We start from the raw sequence: 19,126 nt of genomic DNA on the forward strand, positions 1-19,126 counted from the left end.
TCCCCCTGTGTCCAGCATCAGTCCTCTGCATCTCTAACACCCCCCCCCCCCCATTTCTAGCGTCACCCCACTGTGTTCCTGTTTGTCATGAAATGCCAAGACACCTGCCTGGGACTACCCTGTGGCCACTTAGAGGATCTATCTACCTGCACCTGCGGCTTGTGCTCTACACTAGCATCCTCCTCCCACCAACTAGGTCCCAACCATCTCTGGGAGAGTCTCCCACTCTCAAGGTGTTCCCCAGTGATTTCTATGTTACTGGGACCATATTCCAAGTGGTCCCACAGTTCCTAGAAAGCACCCACAGACCCAACACACAATCCACCAGGATTCTTAGTCAGTCCAGACATGCAGAGGCAATAAACTAAAAATGTTTGTCATGAAAAATTAGAACAATGAACAGAAAAGGTGCAATGCAGACAGTAACAAGTAATTTAAATATAGATCAATTATAAAACTAACTAAACATTTGTTTACTATATAAATGGTACCTGGGGAGTTCAGGACATATAGCTGCTCACAGATTATCAAACGTAACTGTACACAGAGCCTCAGCAAAGAGATCTTTCTCTCTTTTCTCCCTGGCTGACTGGAGAAAAAAGCCAGTACATCCTAGATGAACTGAGCACTTGAGCCAATCAAGCCCAGAACAACAAGTTTTAAAAGTAGCTGGCAATATCACTGCAGATTACCTCTTATCTGTGCTAACTAAGAGGGTAACATGGAGGGGCATAATCAAAAGGGACGCCCAAGTTTTCCTGAGGAAGTCCTCGCAGGACGTCCCTAGACAGGGGTGGGGAAACCCGTATTATTGAAACAAGATAGACATCCATCTTTCGTTTCGATAATACGGTCGGGGACGACCAATCTTGAAATTTAGGTCGTCCTTAGACTTGGTCGTTTCTGATTTTCGGTGATAATGGAAACCGAGGATGATAATCTCAGAAATGACCAAATCCAAGCCATCGTGGGAGGAGCCAGCATTTGTAGTGCCCCCTGACATGCCAGGACACCAACCGGGCACCCTAGGGGGCACTGAAGTGGACTTCACAAATTTCTTCCAGGTGCATAGCTCCCTTACTTTGTGTGCTGAGCCCCCCAAGCCCCCCCCCCCAAAACCCACTCCCCACAACTGTACACCACTACCATAGCCCTTATGGGTGAAGGGGGGCACCTAGATATGGGTACAGTGGGTTTCTGGTGGGTTTTGAAGGGCTCACATTTATGACCACAAGTGTAACAGGTAGGGGGGGGCATGGGTCTGCCTGCCTGAAGTCCATTGCACCCACTAAAACTGCTCCAGGGACCTGCATACTGCTGTGATGGAGCTGGGTATGACATTTGATGCTGGCATAGAGGCTGGCAAAAAATATTTTTAAAAGTTTTTTTTTTTTGAGGGTGGGAGAGGGTTAGTGACCACTGGGGGAGTAAGGGGAGGTCATCCCCGATTCCCTCCTTGGTCATCTGGTCAGTTTGGGAACATTTTTGTGGCTTGGTCATAACAAAAAAAGGACCAAGTAAAGTTGTCCAAGTGCTCTTCAGGGACGCCCTTTTATTTTTTCGATTATGGGTCGAAGATGCCCATGTGTTAGGCATGCCCAAGTCCCGCCTTCGTTATGCCTCTGACACGCCCCTGGGAACTTTGGTCATCCCCGCGATGGAAACCAGTTGGGGATGCCCAAAATTGGCTTTCGATTATGCTGATTTGGGCGACCTTGGGAGAAGGACACCCATCTTCCGATTTGTGTTGAAAGATGGGCATCCTTCTCTTTCGAAAATAAACCTGATAGTAACATAGTAACAGACGGCAGATAAAGACCTGTACGGTCCATCCAGTGGGTCTTTTACTAAGGCGCGCTCATGTTTTTGGCGTGCACTAAAATTGTGGGCACGCTAAACGTTAGAGATGCCAGTGCATTCCTATGGGCGTCTCTAACATTTAGCGTGCCCACAATTTTAGTGCGCACTAAAAACGTGAGCGCGCCTTAGTAAAAGACACCCTAAAGAAGGGTCAGTTCTCTGTAACAGCTTTAAACATAAACATGCACCACCTGCTGGCCAAACTAGAGAAATATACTTCAATAAACCTTCTGTTTTGTCACACTGTTCCTTTGCCCCCTCCTTGTCCAGCATCTTTCTCTGTGCCCCTGTCCCACCCCTTGTCTAGCTTATCATTTCTTTCTTCCCCTCAACCTGCATTCCCACTTCAGGGTCAGTATCTCTCCCTTTCTCCCCTGCCCTTTCCTGAAGTCCATTATCTCTCTCTCTCTCTCCCTCCATTTGTTCAGCATCTCTTCCTCTCTCTTCCCCTCCCCATGGTCTGGTGTCTCTTTTTTTCCCTCTGCTCCCTCCCTTGGTTCCAGCATTTCTCATCATCTCTCTCTCTCTCCCCCCACCCACAGGGTTCAGCATCTCTCCCCTTATCTGGTCTGGTATGTATCTCTCTTCACTCTACTTCCCCTTAAGTCCAACATCTCCCCCCCACCGTTCTTCCCTCCCCTCCCAGTCCTGTATCTCTCCTCCCTCTGATCTCTTACACCCACCCCTGCAATTCTAACATCTCTCCCTCCTCTACCACATAGGTCTGGCATCTAGCATCTCTCCTTCTCCCTTCCCCTCCCCCTCATTCCGCAGTTCTGGCAGCTCACCCTTCTACCAGCAGTAGCAATTCCGACTGACTTTGGGGCCTTCCCTCTGCAACATCCCACTCACAGGAAGTTATATCAGAGGAGGTAAGACACAGCAGGAGGAAAGCCCCCAAGGCAAGGTGGAAGCAGTGTGTCTTCATCACTGCAACTCTCGGTGACTCAACACATTTGGAGGACGACAGTGGGGGACGAAGGGAGAGATGTTGCCAGACCCGTGGGAGCTGAGGGAGGGAAAGGTAGAGGACCTGAAGGGGCCTGGGAGGAGAAGGAGAGATGCCAGACTGCAGGGAGCATGGAGTAGGGAGCTTGAGTCCATTAAAAAAAACCCAGCTTTTCTTTTGCCAGTTTTAAGGGTCTGAACTACAAATAAAAAATTCCCTATACAAAAGGATAAAAACCACATCCCGTGTGGAGTCAAAACTGCAGAATTCTAAATATTTGTGACACATATAAGTTTTCAGAAATAGCAAGGTCTGTATAGAACGCCATGCTGAAACCTGAATTATGAATGCCATCTAAATGGTGATTATGATGACCATCCTTCAATCATTGACTATACCCTCTATTAAATGTATATGTGATAACTTCCAAAAATCTCACTAGGCTACTTCTACAAAACAATACAGTAGTCCACTTAAACCTTTTTACATATACTGCACACAAAGCCTTTAGCTTGCCAAGTCATATATCTGGCAGCAGATGTCAAAGCTATCAGCAGCAAAGTTCCACAACATATCGGACCTGTGAGTTCTTGTACCAAGTAGAGTGCTGCCGAGCCCGGTACTTGGACCAGGTTCTGCTTGGCAGCCAGACAACCCCGAGTTTCACCTGCACTGACCGCCGTTCCCCAGAGGTTGAGCCCCTAGGTGCGGGCGGCCTGCAGGGCTTACGAGATGGAGCAGGAAGCGGTGTGATGAACGTGATGGCCAGACAGGCAGCAGGCAAGAGAGTGGTCCAGGTACAGGCAGAGTCAGTAGGCAGGCAGCAGGTCAAGAGAGTAATGCAGGTACAGGCAGAGTCAGTAGGCAGGCAACAGACACGAGAGTAATCCAGGCAGTGGCGTAGCTAGGGGGCACCAGGGGAGCGGCCGCTCCCCCAAACAGAGTTCTGCCGGCACCGGAGCCTATTTTTTTCTCAATGTGTTACATTGAAAATATGTGCCGGTGCCGGCAGAAGTCCACTTTCATGCCGCTCTCGCTCCCCCCACGCCGTCAACCTGGCTCCGCTTCTGAATCCAGGTACAGGCAAGGTCAGGAGGCAGGCAGCAGACACAAGAGTAATCCAGGTACATGCAAGGGCAGTAGGCAGGCAGCAGACACAAGAGTAATCCAGGTACAGGCAGGGTCAGTAACGAAGAACAAAGTAGAGGAGAAGCACACTACTGAGCAAGTAACACCTACCAAAGTAGAAGTCGAAGCAAGGAGTCTAGGGAGAGCTCAGCTGATAAAGTGCTAGCGACTGACATCAGCAGGGAGAAGAGGTACAGCCATAGGACAAGAGCAGGGGATGGAGGAACCGGAAGACCAATAGGAGAGAAGCAAGGGAAGCCAGGCAGAGGAAGAGCAGACCCAGGTGGGTGGAAGCAAAGCAATCAAGGAGCCTGGAAGCCAGAGAGCAGAGCCAGGTGCATGGAAGCAAAGCAATCAAGGAGCTGCAGCCAGAGAAGAACCACACACACATGGCTCAGGGCTATGCCAGTCAAGTGTGCGGGTCGACGGGACTCTGCGCAGCCCGAGGACGCCACTTTCATTGAGGTAGGGGACATGACACAACCTCAGACTGCCCTGCATAACTGGACGGGAGCATCCAGGTGACCAGCAGTGATAGAGATGATGGGGTCAAGCTGCAGAAGAGTGCTGAAGGGCACAGGCAAACATGCTGCAATGAAGTTCACTGGGTGTCAGCTAGCTGAAGTGTAACCTAACTTGTGGGATAAGGAGTGCATAGGTTCTTTCTACGATCTTCTTTGTAGTACTTCCCAGGGAGCTATCAGAACTGGCTCTGGAGGGGTGGTACCCTGGGTGAGAATCTTTAATAAGGTCAGCCCATGGGCAGTGCGGTGGTTCTAGCGAGGGGGGGGGGAGTTCAGTGCATGAAGGCTTTCTCTGCTCACCCAAGGACTGAGGTAGGGTTGGAGCCACATTTCCTCTCCCTTGATCAACTGCACTCCTTCTTTCCTCTCTACCTTATACTCTGACATCCAGTTCCACCTTCTGGTACATTCCCTGTTGCCTATGGGCAGCTCAGCACAGATGGCATCCCCCAGCTGACAGTGACCTTTGTCACATGGTGATCCCAGGTGATTGCCCTCTTCTTCTGCTGTCCTGAAGCTGGTATTGCCTGAGATCCTGAAGGGAAAAGGGAGAAAATCTCACATAATTTGGGAAAAACGCAATTGCAGAAAGACTCATCATGAGTTACTACTGAAAAGAGCAGGAACCCCTTCCTCTGATGGTCTATCGATGACTATTGTAGTGAATGTAACCCATTTCTCTTCTAAATTCCAGAGAGCCATGACTATACTGGACATGGAAAGGGACTTACCAAAGGCTCTGGCAAAGTGGCTTCAGAAGGAAACGATTAAATCAAACAGTAAAGTTGGAGTTACCCCATATGGGCAGGATGACAGAAGAACATGCTTAAGGTGGGCAGGTTTATTTTTCATTGTATAACTTTAAGATGGCAAAGCCAGTTTTAAATTGTGAGTGCCCAGAAGTCATCGGAAAGGAGATGCCCCCAATCACCCCTTCTCAAATCTTCTTATCTTCCTGGCAACCCTCCTCATCTTTACTGCCAGAAGCATGACATTCTGGAGAGTGAGCGCCTGCTTTGTCGCACCGATAAAGGAGCAAGATTAAGGAGCTCCTTTGAGTGCTTCTTAAAGTGGACTTAGAGTGGATGTGAGTGTTTGAGGATATCTTTCTTTAAATAACAGTGAAAATGTGTTTTACTCATATTCCAGTTATTACAGGTCATGGCAGATATGGGGATTTAGTGCCACTTAAAAAACAGCCTCATTCCTTAAAAGTTGTTACAGATGTTCCTTTGCAGCCTTCTGTGAGAAAGGTAGTTAATTCTACTTTGGATTTTGTGTTAGTAAATGCTAGGTCTGTAAGAAATAAGGTTCCAACTCTTTATGATCTATTGATTGATGTTGTGCCTGACATTATCAGGCTTATTTTCTAAAGAGAAAGGCGCCCATCTTTCGACACAAATCGGGAGATGGGCGTGCTTCTCCCAGGGTCGCCCAAATCGACATAATCGAAAGCCGATTTTGGGCGTCCTCAACTGCTTTCCGTCGCGGGGATGACCAAAGTTCACGGGGGCATGTGGTAAGCATACCGAAGGCGGGACTGGGGCGTGCTTAACACATGGGCGTCCTCAAGCTATAATGGAAAAAAGAAGGGCGTGCTTGACGAGCACTTGGCCGACTTGGTCCATGTTTTCTTGCCACCAAGCCTCAAAAGGGTGCCCGAACTGACCAGATGACCACCAGAGGGAATCGTGGATGACCTCCCCTTACTCCCCCAGTGGACACTAACCCCCTCCCACCCTAAAAAAAACTTTAGAAATATTTTTTGCCAGCCTGTATGCCAGCCTCAAATGTTATACCCAGCTCCATGTCAGCAGCATGCAGGTTCCTGGAGCAGTTTTAGTGGGTACTGCAGTGCACTTCAGACAGGTGACCCAGGCCCATACCTCCACCCCCCCCCCCCCCCCACCTGTTAAGTTAGTGGAGAAAACAGCGAGCCCTTTAAGCCCCACCAGAAACCCACTTTACTCACATGTAGGTGCCCCCCTTCACCCCTCAGGGCTATGGTAGTGTTGTACAGTTGTGGGGAGTGGGGTTTTGGGGGGTTTGGGGAGGCTCAGCACCCAAGGTAAGGGAGCTATGCACCTGGGAGCAATTTGTGAAGTCCACTGCAGTGCCCCCTAAGGTGCCCAGTTGGTGTCCTGGCATGTCAGGGGGACCAGTGCACTACAAATGCTGGCTCCTCCCACGACCAAAGGGCTTGGATTTGGTCGTTTCTGAGATGGGCGTCCTCGGTTACCATTATCGCTGAAAATCGGGGACGACCATCTCTAAGGTCGACCTAAACGTTGAGATTTGGGCGTCCCCGGCCGTATTATCAAAATGAAAGATGGACACCCATCTTGTTTCTATAATACGGGTTTCCCCACCCCTTCGCGGGGACATCCTGTGAGGACATCCTCAGCAAAACTTGAACACCCCGTTTGATTATGCCCCTCCACATGTATCACCAAAACTTGGTTAAAACCTGAAGATCTGGTTATTTTAAATCAGTTATATCCACCATCATATTTGGTCTTGTCTCAACCGAGATTAGATAAAATGGGGGGAGGTGTGCTCATTATCTATCATGATAGTATTTCTTTTGTAAATACAGAGTTACCAACAATCTTAGGTATTGATTTATTATTGTTAATATCTCCTTTTCTTAATATATTATGGTGCTGTTGTGCTCCTGGAATTTTGCTATCTGATCCTTAATCCCTTATTGAACTATCAAAAAATTTAAATTTGCCTAAAGATAAGACTGTTATTGTAGGTGATTTTAATTTGTAGGTTGATATTACTCATGATAATGGTGTATTATTCTTTATTAATTTTTTAGATTTGTTAGGATGGTCACAACCTTTAAGGGAAAAACTCATTCTGGAGGGCATTTGCTTGATCTTGTTTTTCTAGATCACAATTACCCTCTGGGAACAATTATTTTTAAAGAGCATGTAATTATTTTTAAAGAGCATGAATCAGTCCCTTGGTCTGATCATGTTCTTGTTCAATTTAGTCTTTCTATTGGATTTTCATCTTTATGTAGAGATCAAAAGGTTAAATTAATGGTTAGAGGTCACTATGATTTAGCTGATTTAAGAAAGACTTTACAAGTGAATTTGGGGAAAAAACTGTTCTGTTAAAGATGTTATTAGTCTGTTTGAAGATTGGAATAGTAGGTTAAAAGATACATTAGATGAAATTGCCCCTACCCATCTGCGTGAAGTATCATGGTCAAATCATGTGCCTTGGTATAATGATCAGTTGAAATGAAGAAGCGTCAGCTTAGACGAGCAGAGAGAGCCTGGATAAAATGTCTACCTTAGAAAATTATAATCTTCAGTTGCAGTCTTATTATTCTCTTCGGAGGAGTGTTCAAAAATTCTATTGTTAGAAGAATAGATGAAGCCCCCCTAGTCAGCAAAAGAACTTTTTGCGGTTGTAAAAAATGTAACATCAGTACATAGTCTGAGTCTGGCATTTTCTCCGCAAGATTTTGCTAATGGTTTTTGCTCAAAAGTTAAGAAGATAGTCTCTCAGTTTGAGAATAATCCTTTTCCAGTTGAAATATATAAACCTGTGAGTGATGACAAATTATGGTCTAAATTTTCAGTGATTTCAGAGTTACAACTAGAAAAGATGATTGTTAATAATCCAGTTTGTAGATTGGACAGTGTTCATCCATGTATAGTGAAAACATTAAAAGCTCCTTTTTTGCCTTTCGGGGGCATTTTCGAAAGAGAAGGGCGCCCATCTTTTGACACAAATCGGGAGATTGGCATCCCTCTCTCAGGGTCGCCCAAATCGGCATAATCGAAAGCTGATTTTGGGCGTCCCCAACTGCTTCCCATCGCGGGGACGACCAAAGTTCCCGGGGGTATGTCGGAGGCATAGTGAAGGCGGGACTGGGGCGTGCCTAACAGATGGGCGTCCTCAAGTGATAATGGAAAAAAGAAAGGCGTCCCTGACGAACACTTGGCCGACTTTACGTGGTCCTGTTTTTTACGAACAAGCCACAAAAATGTGCCCTAAATGACCAGATGACCACTGGAGGGAATCGGGGATGACCTCCCCTGACTCCCCCAGTGGTCACTAACCACCTCCCACCCCGAAAAAAACAACTTTAAAAACATTTGTCTTTTATTTTTTTAGAGTATGGGTGAAGGATGTCCTTCGCTGTGCCTCCTTCCCTTTGACAGCAGTTGAGGACATCCTTCCTATGCCTCCGTCCCTGCGACGGCAGTTGAGGACTTCCAAAATGTGGATATTTCTGTGAGAAGGCAAATGTGCCTTTGCTATGACACCCCCTTTATTTATTTGGATTTTGGATCACAACTAGCGCAGTGGGATTTGAACCAGCCACCTCTGGATTGCAAGACGAGTGCTCTAACCACTCCTCCACTTCTTTGAAATTTGGCTGTCCCTGTGGCGGGGGGGGGGGGGGCAGTATGCAGGTGTCTGGGGGGGAGGTATGTGTGTATCAGCAGATGCATAACAAAGGCGTGGACGTCTTTCTTTCAAACATTTTGAACGTCCTCAACTGCCCTCCCCCCACAGGGAAGGCCAAATGTTAAGGGAGTGGAGTGGAGGAATGGCCTAGTGGTTGGAGCACTGGTCTTGCAATCCAGAGGTGGCCAGTTCAAATCCCAGTGCTGCTACTTGTGATCCAAAATCCAAATAAATAAATAAAGGGGGTATCAGAGGCATAGCAAAGGCATGGACATCCTTCTCACAGAAACATCCACATTTTGGACATCCTCAACTGCTGTCGCAGGGATGGAGGCATAGCGAAGGATGTCCTTCACCCATACTCTTAAAAAAAAAAAACATCTCTGATGAGCACTTGGACGTTTTCACCTGGACTTGTGTTTTTCTAAGGTTGTAGACGGCTATTATACACGCAGCTTATCTGCATGTATGAAGCCGCCTTTGGCATGCACAGAGCAGGAAGGAATTCCTTAGGAAGGAAATTGTGCGCAAATGAGCTAACAGTGAGCAGCTCATTTGCATGCGATTTCCTTCATGCATGCCCATTCCTTTCCGAATCGCTATGGGATCGGTAAGGGGAGGGCTTTTATCAGACCAATATTGATAGTTATCGTCCAATTTCCTCATTACCATTTTTCGCAAAACTGATTGAGCATGTTGTGTTTCAGCAATTAGATGATTTTATTCAACAACAAAGAGTTTTGGATTAGCACCAATCTGGTTTCAGAAAAGACCATGATACAGAGACACTGTTGATATCTTTGTTAAACAAACGACAAACGAACAACAGTGGATCCAAAAAAAGGGGTCCTCTCACAGTTGGCGTCTTTCTAAACAAGGTCTTTATTCAAATCAATAAAACAACCCGACACATGACGTGTTTCGGCCAAAAAGGCCTGCGTCAGGGGTCTATGAATCCTTCATGTAAAATACCTTGGAAATCAGGTAACTCTCAGTAAATAAACCGTTAACAGAGATATCATATGCGATGGGTCGCTGCGCTTGTCTCTGCCAAAACGCTGTATGTCGGTCTGCACTCTGACAAGGGAATTAAGTTTTTGTTAGTTACTTTGGACATTTCTGCAGCTTTCTACACTGTCAATCATTACATCTTGTTGAATAGATTACAGTCGATAGGACCGTCTGGCACTGTGTTATGCTGGTTTAGATCTTTTTTGACAGAACAGAAGTTTTGTGTATTTGTGAGATTAGAAAAATCAGAGTTTATGGAATGCTGAACAGGAGTTCCTCAGGGCTCTTGCCTTTCAGCAGTACTTTTTAATCTTTTTCTTTTACCGTTATGTATGTTGTTGAGATGTTTAGGTGTACAATACAAGCTATTTGCTGATGACATACAGTTTGTATTGCCTATTGAAATTTCTTTTGAAGATACTTTCACCACTGAGATTTTATCTTACGAAGATTATACAATGGATGGAAGGAAATAATCTAAAGCTTAATATTGTCAAAACTCAAATTCTTTTTCTATCTGGTACAAAGGGAGTAGATTGCTCTAAAGTATTTAATATGAATTCTGTTAATATTCCAATTCTTCGAGAGGTTAGGAATTTGGGAGTTCAACTTGAAACCACATTGTCTATGAAAAATCAGGTTCAAAATGTGATTTCAAAGGTCTTTTATAAACTAAAGATTGTGAGACGTATTAGGCCTTTGGTTATAGTGGAAAATTTTCATAAGATTGTTCAATATATAGTTTGTCTAATTTTGGACTATTGTAATGGTTGTTAACAGGAATTTCAGGAAATATGTTGAGAGTTCTTCAGGTTGTTCAAAATTCTATAGCGAGAGTAATTAAAGGGGGATCACATTATGATGATGTGACTCTAATTTTGAAATCTTTGCACTGGCTCCCTATAAAAGTTTGCATTGAGTTTAAAATTTCATTGTTGTGTTTTATTAAATATTGAATGGTTGTATTTCCTCAACACTCAGTGCAACTTTCAGATGTTATCAACCTTCTTGCTCCCTAAGATCTTCTCAAAACAGCAACAACAGCAACTTGAAGTACATTCTTTTCGGCAGGTTCATTTAGAAGAATGTAGATCTTCTATTTCTTTTTATATTAAAGGCCCTAAGTTATGGAATGCATTGCCTATTGAGCTCTGTACAATGCAGAATATTGCCCAGTTCAAAAAAGTCTTATAAACCCATATGTTTATTCAGGCATATGGATCACCAGATATGATATTATTTTGCTTTTCAGTGGTATTTGAACTTACATTATAGTACATTTTCGTTGTTGTAGTATAGTATAATTTTGTTTAGTTATGATGTTTTTTTTATTACTATGTTTGTATTATTTTATTTTGTATGTGGCCTTGTTCCCCGCTTAGATTGCTCCAGATATAGTGGGCTATAAATAAAGTTTTATTATTATTATTACTATTATTATATTACACTCTGGTCCCGGAGCACAGCTGCAATACCAGTGTAGCCTTGGGTCTCTTTCTTGCTTATTTTCGAAAGGAAAGGACGCCCATTTTCCGACACAAATCGGGAGATGGGCGTCCTTCTCTCAGGGTCGCCCAAATCGGCATAATCAAAAGCCGATTTTGGGTGTCCCCAACTGCTTCCCGTTGCAGGGATGACCAAAGTTCCCGGGGGCGTGTCGGAGGCGTAGTGAAGGCGGGACTGGGGCGTGCCTAACAGTGGGGCATCCTCAAGCAATAATGGAAAAAAGAAGAGCGCCCCTGACGAACACTTGGTCGACTTTACTTGGTCCTTTTTTTTTACGACCAAGCCACAAAAATGTGCCCTAAATGACCAGATGACCACCGGAGAGAATCGGGGATGACCTCCCCTGACTCCACCAGTGGTCACTAACCACCTCCTACCCTGAAAAAAACTACTTTAAAAACTTTTGTCTTTTTTTTTAGAGTATGGGTGAAGGACCTCCTTCGCTATGCCTCCATCCCTGCGACGGCAGTTGAGGACGTCCTTCGCTATTTATTTATTTCGATTTTGCTCACACCTTTTTCAGTAGTAGCTCAAGGTGAGTTACATTCAAGTACACTGGATATTTCTATGCCTCCGTCTGTGCGACGGCAGTTAAAGACGTCCAAAATGTGGATGTTTGTGAGAAGGACATCCATGCCTGGATGTTTCTGTGAGAAGGACGTACATGCCTGTGAGACCCCCTTTATTTATTTGGTTTTGGATCCCAAGTAGCAGAAGTGGGATTTGAACCAGCCACCTCTGGATTGCAAGACCAGTGCTCTAACTAGGCCACTCCTCTCCACTCCCTTGAAATTTGGCCATTCCTGTGGGGGGAGGGGCAGTATGCAGGTCCGGGGGGGGGGGGGGGGTATGTGTGTGTCAGTGAAGGCATAACAAGGGCGTGGACGTCCTTCTTTCAAACATTTTGGACATCCTCAACTGCCCCCCCCCACACACACACACAGAGATGGCCAAATTTCAAGGGCTTGAGTGGAGTGGAGGAGTGGCCTAGTGGTTAGAGCACTAGCCTTGCAATCTAGAGGTGGCTAGTTCAAATCCCACTGTTGCTACTTGTGATCCAAAATCCAAATAAATAAAGAGGGTATAGCAGGCATGGATGTCCTCACAAACATCCACACTTTGGACGTCTTCAACTGCCATCAAACAGACAGAGGCATATCAAAGGACATCCTCAACTGCCATTGCAGGGATGAAGGCATAGAAATATCCAGGGTACCTGAATGTAACTCACTTTGAGCTACTACTGAAAAAGGTGTGAGCAAAATCTAAATAAATAAATAGCAAAGGACATCCTCAGATTTGGGCGTCCCCGACCGTATTATCGAAACGAAAGATGGATGCCCATCTTGTTTCAATAATACGGGTTTCCCCGCCCCTTCACCAGGACGTCCTTAGAGATGGGTGCCCTTAGAGATGGTCATCCCTGTTCGATTATGCCCCTCTTTGTATGCCCTTTGACAAATACTGTCCGATTTCTAAAACAAAAAGGCCGCTACAACAGCACTTAAGCGGCTATCCAGCAATATTCAGTACCAGATAGCCGGCTATCTGACGCTGAATATCACCGGTTAGTGGCTTAAGGATAGCAAGTTATATTGCGCGATATAACTGGCTATCCCAGATTTTCAAAAGCGGATCAGGCAAGTAAGGCCACCACAATAGCTAGAATAGCTTTGGCCGGGCTGACTTAACAGGCCAGCGCTGAATATCAGGTTGGCTGATTAAAGTTGGACCACCCAAAGTTAAACCGGATAGTCAATGCTGGTCATCGGAAACAGACCAGAATTGAATATCCAGGTTTAGCGCCAACCGCGGGAGACAGCCTGGCTATCTCCGTGGTCTGAATATCGGGGCCGTAGTGAGGGGCATAATCGAACGAAAACGTCTATCTCCATGGGCGTATATCTCTGAGAACGGGTCCGTGAAGGGGCGGACCGAACCGTATTTTCGAAAAAAATAGACGTCCATGTTTTATTCAACAATTTGTGAGCTGGGCGTTTTTGTTTTTCAGCGATAATGGAAAATGAAAGTGCCCAGCTCAAAAACGAATAAATCCAAGGCATTTGTTCGTGGGAGGGCCCAGGATTCGTAGTGCACTGGTCCCCCTCACAGGCCAGGACACCAACCGGACACCCTAGGGGGCACTTTTACAAAAACAAAAAAAAGGTAAAAGAGCTCCCAGGTGCATAGCACCCTTCCCTTGTGTGTTGAGCCCCCCAAATCCCCCTCAAAACCCACTGCCCACAAATCTACACCAGGGGCGTATCTGCGTGGGGCCACAGGGGCCTGGGCCCCCGCAGATTTCGCCCTGGCCCCCCTCCCCGCCGTCAACCCTCCCCCGCTGCTTACTTTTGCTGGCGGGGGGCCCCAACCCCCGCCAGCCGAGGTCCGACCCGCAATCTCCATATTTCGTCTTCCTTCGTGGCCATGTGCTTCGTCAGACGCCGAACTGGATTCAACCAATCAGCACTGCAGCGTTACTTCCTTGAAGCACATGGCCACGGAGGAAGACGAAATATGGAGATTGCGGGTCGGACCTCGGCTGGCGGGGGTTGGGGCCTCCCGCCAGCAAAAGTAAGCAACGGGGGAGGGTTGACGGCGGGGAGGGGGTGGAGAGAGGCGGCGGGGGGGGGAGGGAGGCAAAAATGTGCCCCCCCTCTCTGGCTCTGGCCCTCCCTACCGCCAGATTCCAGATACGCCCCTGATCTACACCATTACTATAGCCCTAAGGGGTGAAGGGGGGCACCTACATGTGGGTACAATGGGTTTGGGGGGGTTGGACGACTAAGCATTAAGCAGCACAATTGTAACAGGTAGGGGGGGATGGGCCTGGGTCCACCTGCCTGAAGTCCACTGCACCCCCTAACAACTGCTCCAGGGACCTGCATACTGCTGCCAGGGAGGTGGGTATGACATTTGAGGGTGAAAATAAAAAGTTGTGAAACATCATTTTTTGTGGTGGGAGGGGGTTAGTGACCACTGAGAGAGTCAGGGGAGGTCATCCCCGATTCCCTCTAGTGGTAATCTGGTCATTTAGGGCACTTTTTGGGGCCTTATTCGTGAAAAAACAGGGTCCAGGAAAAGTGCCCTAAATTCTAGCTACAAACGCATACTTTTTTTCCATTATCGGCGAAAGGCGCCCATCTCTGTTTGGGTGATAACCATGCCCCAGTCCCGCCTTCACCACGCCTCCGACACGCCCCCGTCAACTTTGTACGCTTCTGCGATGGAGTGCAGTTGAAAATGTCCAAGTTCGGCTTTCGATTATACTGCGTTATTCGTTTTTGTGAGATAAACATCCATCTCCCGATTTAGGTCGGAACTTGGGCGTTTTTCTCGTTCGATTATAAGCAGGAGTGTCTACTAGGAAAGGGGCTCTGTCACCCTTATGTATGAGGGAGTAAGCTGTGAGACAGTAGTTTTCCTTCTTCCTGGAAATCAGTATCCGAGGACCTGTGTGAGCTTTCAGGTATTCTGTGTGATATCCCATTCGACAGCTTAAGTAATACCTCATACACTCCAAATTATCTCAAGTACAGCAATTCAATAACTGGGTATACTTTCCTTTAAAATAGAACTGCAAACGTATATAACAGAACTTATTTATAGGTAAAATTTCCAACAGCTAGAAGTTTGATGTTTAGTCGCATATATTCAGGTGGTGGTTCAAGTCTTGGAAGAAGTAGGGTTTTTTTAAGGGGAGTGAGGGATGGGTTTCAATTGGGAATTTCTGATCAATATTTCTCTTTTAAATGGTTGCCTGTTGATCTCAGTATTGGTTATCTTTTGAGTTGAGAAATGCAGTAAAAATGGTTTGAAAGTAAATCAAAAGATACGTTTGTGCATAACATTTGAGTGTATTTAGAAATGTTCCTGCAAAGCATTATTTATAAACAAGTTCAACTGTGTTATAATGTCTCCAAGGATAGTAATGTGGATAATTTTGCTGAACAGTCTTGGAGCTTGGCATGACAAATTATAAAGAAGGAGAAATGTAAACAAATCTTTGTGTCTCTTAGGGGTTTGTATAGAACAAAACAGGAGTGAAGCAGTTCTTTGCTACCTTGTGCTAGCAGTTTTGTAAACCAGGTGCAGTCACTCTGATGTCTGTTTTGTCTCTGCTCTGGAGATAGAAAACTTGTTGCTGTTATGTAGCTTGGCTGCAGGCCCCAGACAAAGAGGCAGATGCAGCAACCAAACGTAAAAAAATCTAAATCGTTAAAGTCCCTAACGATTTTAAAATAACGAAAAATGCACCAAAAAAAAAAGTCACACATGCTGGAATCGGTATTGAAACGTACAATGTATCAAAGAATCACAATACACATCGTTAATCGGCCCCCAAATCATGCGCAGAGCAGCCAAGCGTTATGTTAGCTGCTCTGCGCATGCCACAAACAGTCAAATCACAAGCACATGGCAAATTGAATTGACACATAAAAAAATAAAACTAAAAAAAGGATCGGGAGGGGGCAAGGGCGCTCATCAGGAGCGTCCTGTACGGACGGCCTTGCCCCCCCCCCCGCCGCTGCTCCCCACTTTCCGCCGCTCCCCCCACCCCGAAAAAGCAAAATTGTAGCAGCCCCTGCCCCCCTCCCTTCCTCACTACTCTCAGCTCCGCCTCCCGACATCCTCCGTCTGTGCCCCGCCCCCTTTGGGGGTCGTCGCCGCCATTCCCCTTCTCCATCGGGCCCCCCTCCCTCTTACCGGGCCCGTGCAGCGCCTCTCTCCTCTGTCCGAAGGCGCTGCACGGGCAAGAAGAACGCTGAATCAGCTGATGCCTGCCTTCGCGATGGCGCGTCTTTCTCCTGCTGCGCCCGCCCCTGTCTGACGTCAGTGTTGACGTCAGACAGGGGCGGGCCCAGGAGGAGAAAGACGCTCTATCGCGAAGGCAGGCATCAGCTGATTCAGCGTTCTTCTTGCCCGTGCAGCGCCTTCGGACAGAGGAGAGAGGCGCTGCACGGGCCCGGTAAGAGGGAGGGGGGCCCGATGGAGAAGGGGAATGGCGGCGACGACCCCCAAAGGGGGCGGGGCACAGACGGAGGATGTCGGGAGGCGGAGCTGAGAGTAGTGAGGAAGGGAGGGGGGCAGGGGCTGCTACAATTTTGCTTTTTCGGGGTGGGGGGAGCGGCGGAAAGTGGGGAGCAGCGGCGGGGGGGGGGGTCAAGGCCGTCCGTACAGGACGCTCCTGATGAGCGCCCTTGCCCCCTCCCGATCCTTTTTTTAGTTTTATTTTTTTATGTGTTTTCTGAGGTCCTTTGGACCAATCACAGCGCTTTTAGCTCTGCTAATGCGCTGGGATTGGCTCAAAGTTTGTTTATTTTTTCACTTAACACTTTTTCCTGGCACAGAGCTGTCCTAACGAGAGGTCCAGACCTCTCGTTAGTTTTCCTGCCTTTTTCCTGCGTAAAGGCAATCGGAAAAGGTTAGTGCATGTCGTTTCAATGGGGTTTTCACACTAATTGCTCATCTCCATTCCGTTTTCGTTAGCTGCTACTGTCGTCGGAAAATAGGCTTAAGTGCATGGAAAGGATCGGAAATTCTTCCCCGAGGGCTCATTTAACGATGAAAAACGTTTAGTGCATCTGTCTCAAAGAGTCTTGGAGCTGAGAATTCAGGGAAACTCAGTCTTTGCAGAATTCACTCCTAGGGTTCAGGAGTCGTAACAGTGCTCTGTTCCCTTTTTCCCAGCCAGCCCCTCACTCTTCTGCGATCCAGTCCTTTGGATCTCTAACAGCCAGCTCTTCCTCCAACTGATGTTGCTTTCTCTCTAGTCCTGTTGTGTTCAGGGTTGCCAGGTAGAAATTTTTTTTCCAGCCCAATCCAGGCCAGAAACCAGCCCAAAACCCGCCCAAACACAAACCCCGCCCCTGACACCCCCACCCCCGCGTCACCGGCCCCGCCCCCGCCGTCACGGCCCCGCCCCCGCCGTCACCGGCCCCGCCTCCCACGTCATCGGGCCCGCCTCCCTGTCATCAGCCCCGCCTCCCCATCATCGGCCCCGCCTCCCACGTCATCGGCCCCGCCTCCCACGTCACTAACCCCGCCCAAAAACGTCACTAACCCCGCCCCCCGCGGCCGAAAAAAATCAAAAAGCCGCCCAAAAAGCCGCCCGGAAGCCCTAAAAACCGCCCAAAAAACCGCAACCCGCCGCGGGCAAAAATTTCCCGCGGCGGGTCGCGGAAAACCGCCCAATTGGGCGATAAAACCGCCCACCTGGCAACACTGGTTGTGTTGTTCCCTGAAGTTCAAAATGTACCAATCAAAACTGACAGTGTCACTCGTGGGAGAGGCTTTATCAGTCTTTTCCTCTCCCTTGCATTTCCTGGTTCAGAAGAGGAAATTGTATACTCTGGTAAGCCAGCAGCACATTGATTACAAACTTAAACAAGATGAAAATGATGATAAGCACCTCTTTTAGTAAGGCCCTCCTCACATTAGCAACAAAATTTGACATGGAGCCTGTGAGCCTCATGTCCTGACTGGTCCAGCAGGATCCCTCTTCCTTCTCATGCACAGGCTTCTTGTCACCATGGATACCATGCAAAGAGTATGGCACCACAGGGCCAGTGAGCACATGACTCATAGCCTCAAGCTGAATTTTATTGCTGGAATTGTTGATGTGGACCTGGAAGGAGACATGGCAGCAGTGGCAATGCTCGACACCTATCAAAATTTGGTACCAGAAGCAGATGCGTACACTACCTATTCCTAAATCTGGGCCTTGTGAAATCAATGCTAAGCTCATCCTACTGTAACCCATAAGGGGTTAAAATAAACGTACCTGGGGCTGCTTATGGAGGGAGATCCGGCAGCCACGTGTTTTGTTGGGGTGCGCTGGTATCGGGGCCGTTACGGGGGAAGGGAGTGCAAGGAAAGAGCGGCGATCAGCTGTTCAGCTGATCGGAGGTTTTGGAAGCGGTGGCGGCGTGTAGAGCGGCGATTTCTTTTTGGGAGGCCTGGCGTCGCTGGGGGTTTTCGGGCCCGGCAGGGAAGAAGAGGAAAGAGGAGTCCGAGTGCTGATTGGTCCTGCGTCGGTGTCTGACGTTGACGTCTGACGTCAGACGCACGTTGCCGACGCAGGGCCAGGGAATCCCTTTCATTTAAAGGAACCGGCTGAAATTAAGGGGCAGAGCTGGTTCCGGATCGCGAGAGAGGCCAGCGTGGGACTAAGAAGGAAGGGGGAAGTGCTCCGGTGCACTTCTCCGGCGTTTTTATTTTTATTTAAGCCGGGGAGAGATGGCAGAGAGGCTCGCGCTAGAGAGGAGGCACGTGAGGACTGGAACAGAAGACAGCAGCACGAGCTGGGTGCTAGCTCGTGACAGAACAGCGGGAGGCGCGTGGAGAATGAAAAAGGGACGTTTTTAGACTTCAAAGGACATGCAGGTACATAAATTATATTGTTTTAAAGTGCAGGTTGTTTGTATATGTTTAGAAGGTGTTCATTTTAATTTGGAAATGCTGTGTTTATGTACTGAGGGGTTTGGAATGCAGAGCTCGTGCTAGCAGCGTGAGCCAGGGTAAGGGTTCCAAGTTTGACGGTTTGTCAGTTGGGAGGTAAGTGCTGAGCAGGGCAGAGCTGTGTTTAAGAGCTGTGCTCAGCTGAGGGGAAATTTTGTGTAAAAATAGAGAAAAAAGTACTTAAAAAGGGATCTGATGAGTGTGTTTTGAAAGGTGATCAGTAGGTAATGTAAATTGAAAGCCTGCCGCGTAT

General features: G+C 47.3%; 1 protein-coding gene across 1 annotated transcript in view; it reads left to right on the forward strand.

Annotated features, from left to right (window-relative positions):
• The window catches only part of LOC115482384 (transient receptor potential cation channel subfamily V member 3-like), a 74,736-nt gene extending 56,609 nt beyond the window's left edge, over positions 1–18,127 (forward strand). Inside the window, 2 exon segments of the mRNA XM_030222132.1 lie at positions 5,156–5,292; positions 17,932–18,127. Of these exon segments, the coding sequence (XP_030077992.1) occupies positions 5,156–5,292; positions 17,932–18,127 (333 nt within the window).
• The last annotated feature ends 999 nt before the right edge of the window (positions 18,128–19,126 follow it).

This window comes from Microcaecilia unicolor, chromosome 13, assembly GCF_901765095.1.
Source record: "Microcaecilia unicolor chromosome 13, aMicUni1.1, whole genome shotgun sequence".
NCBI classification, from domain to species: Eukaryota; Metazoa; Chordata; class Amphibia; order Gymnophiona; family Siphonopidae; genus Microcaecilia; species Microcaecilia unicolor.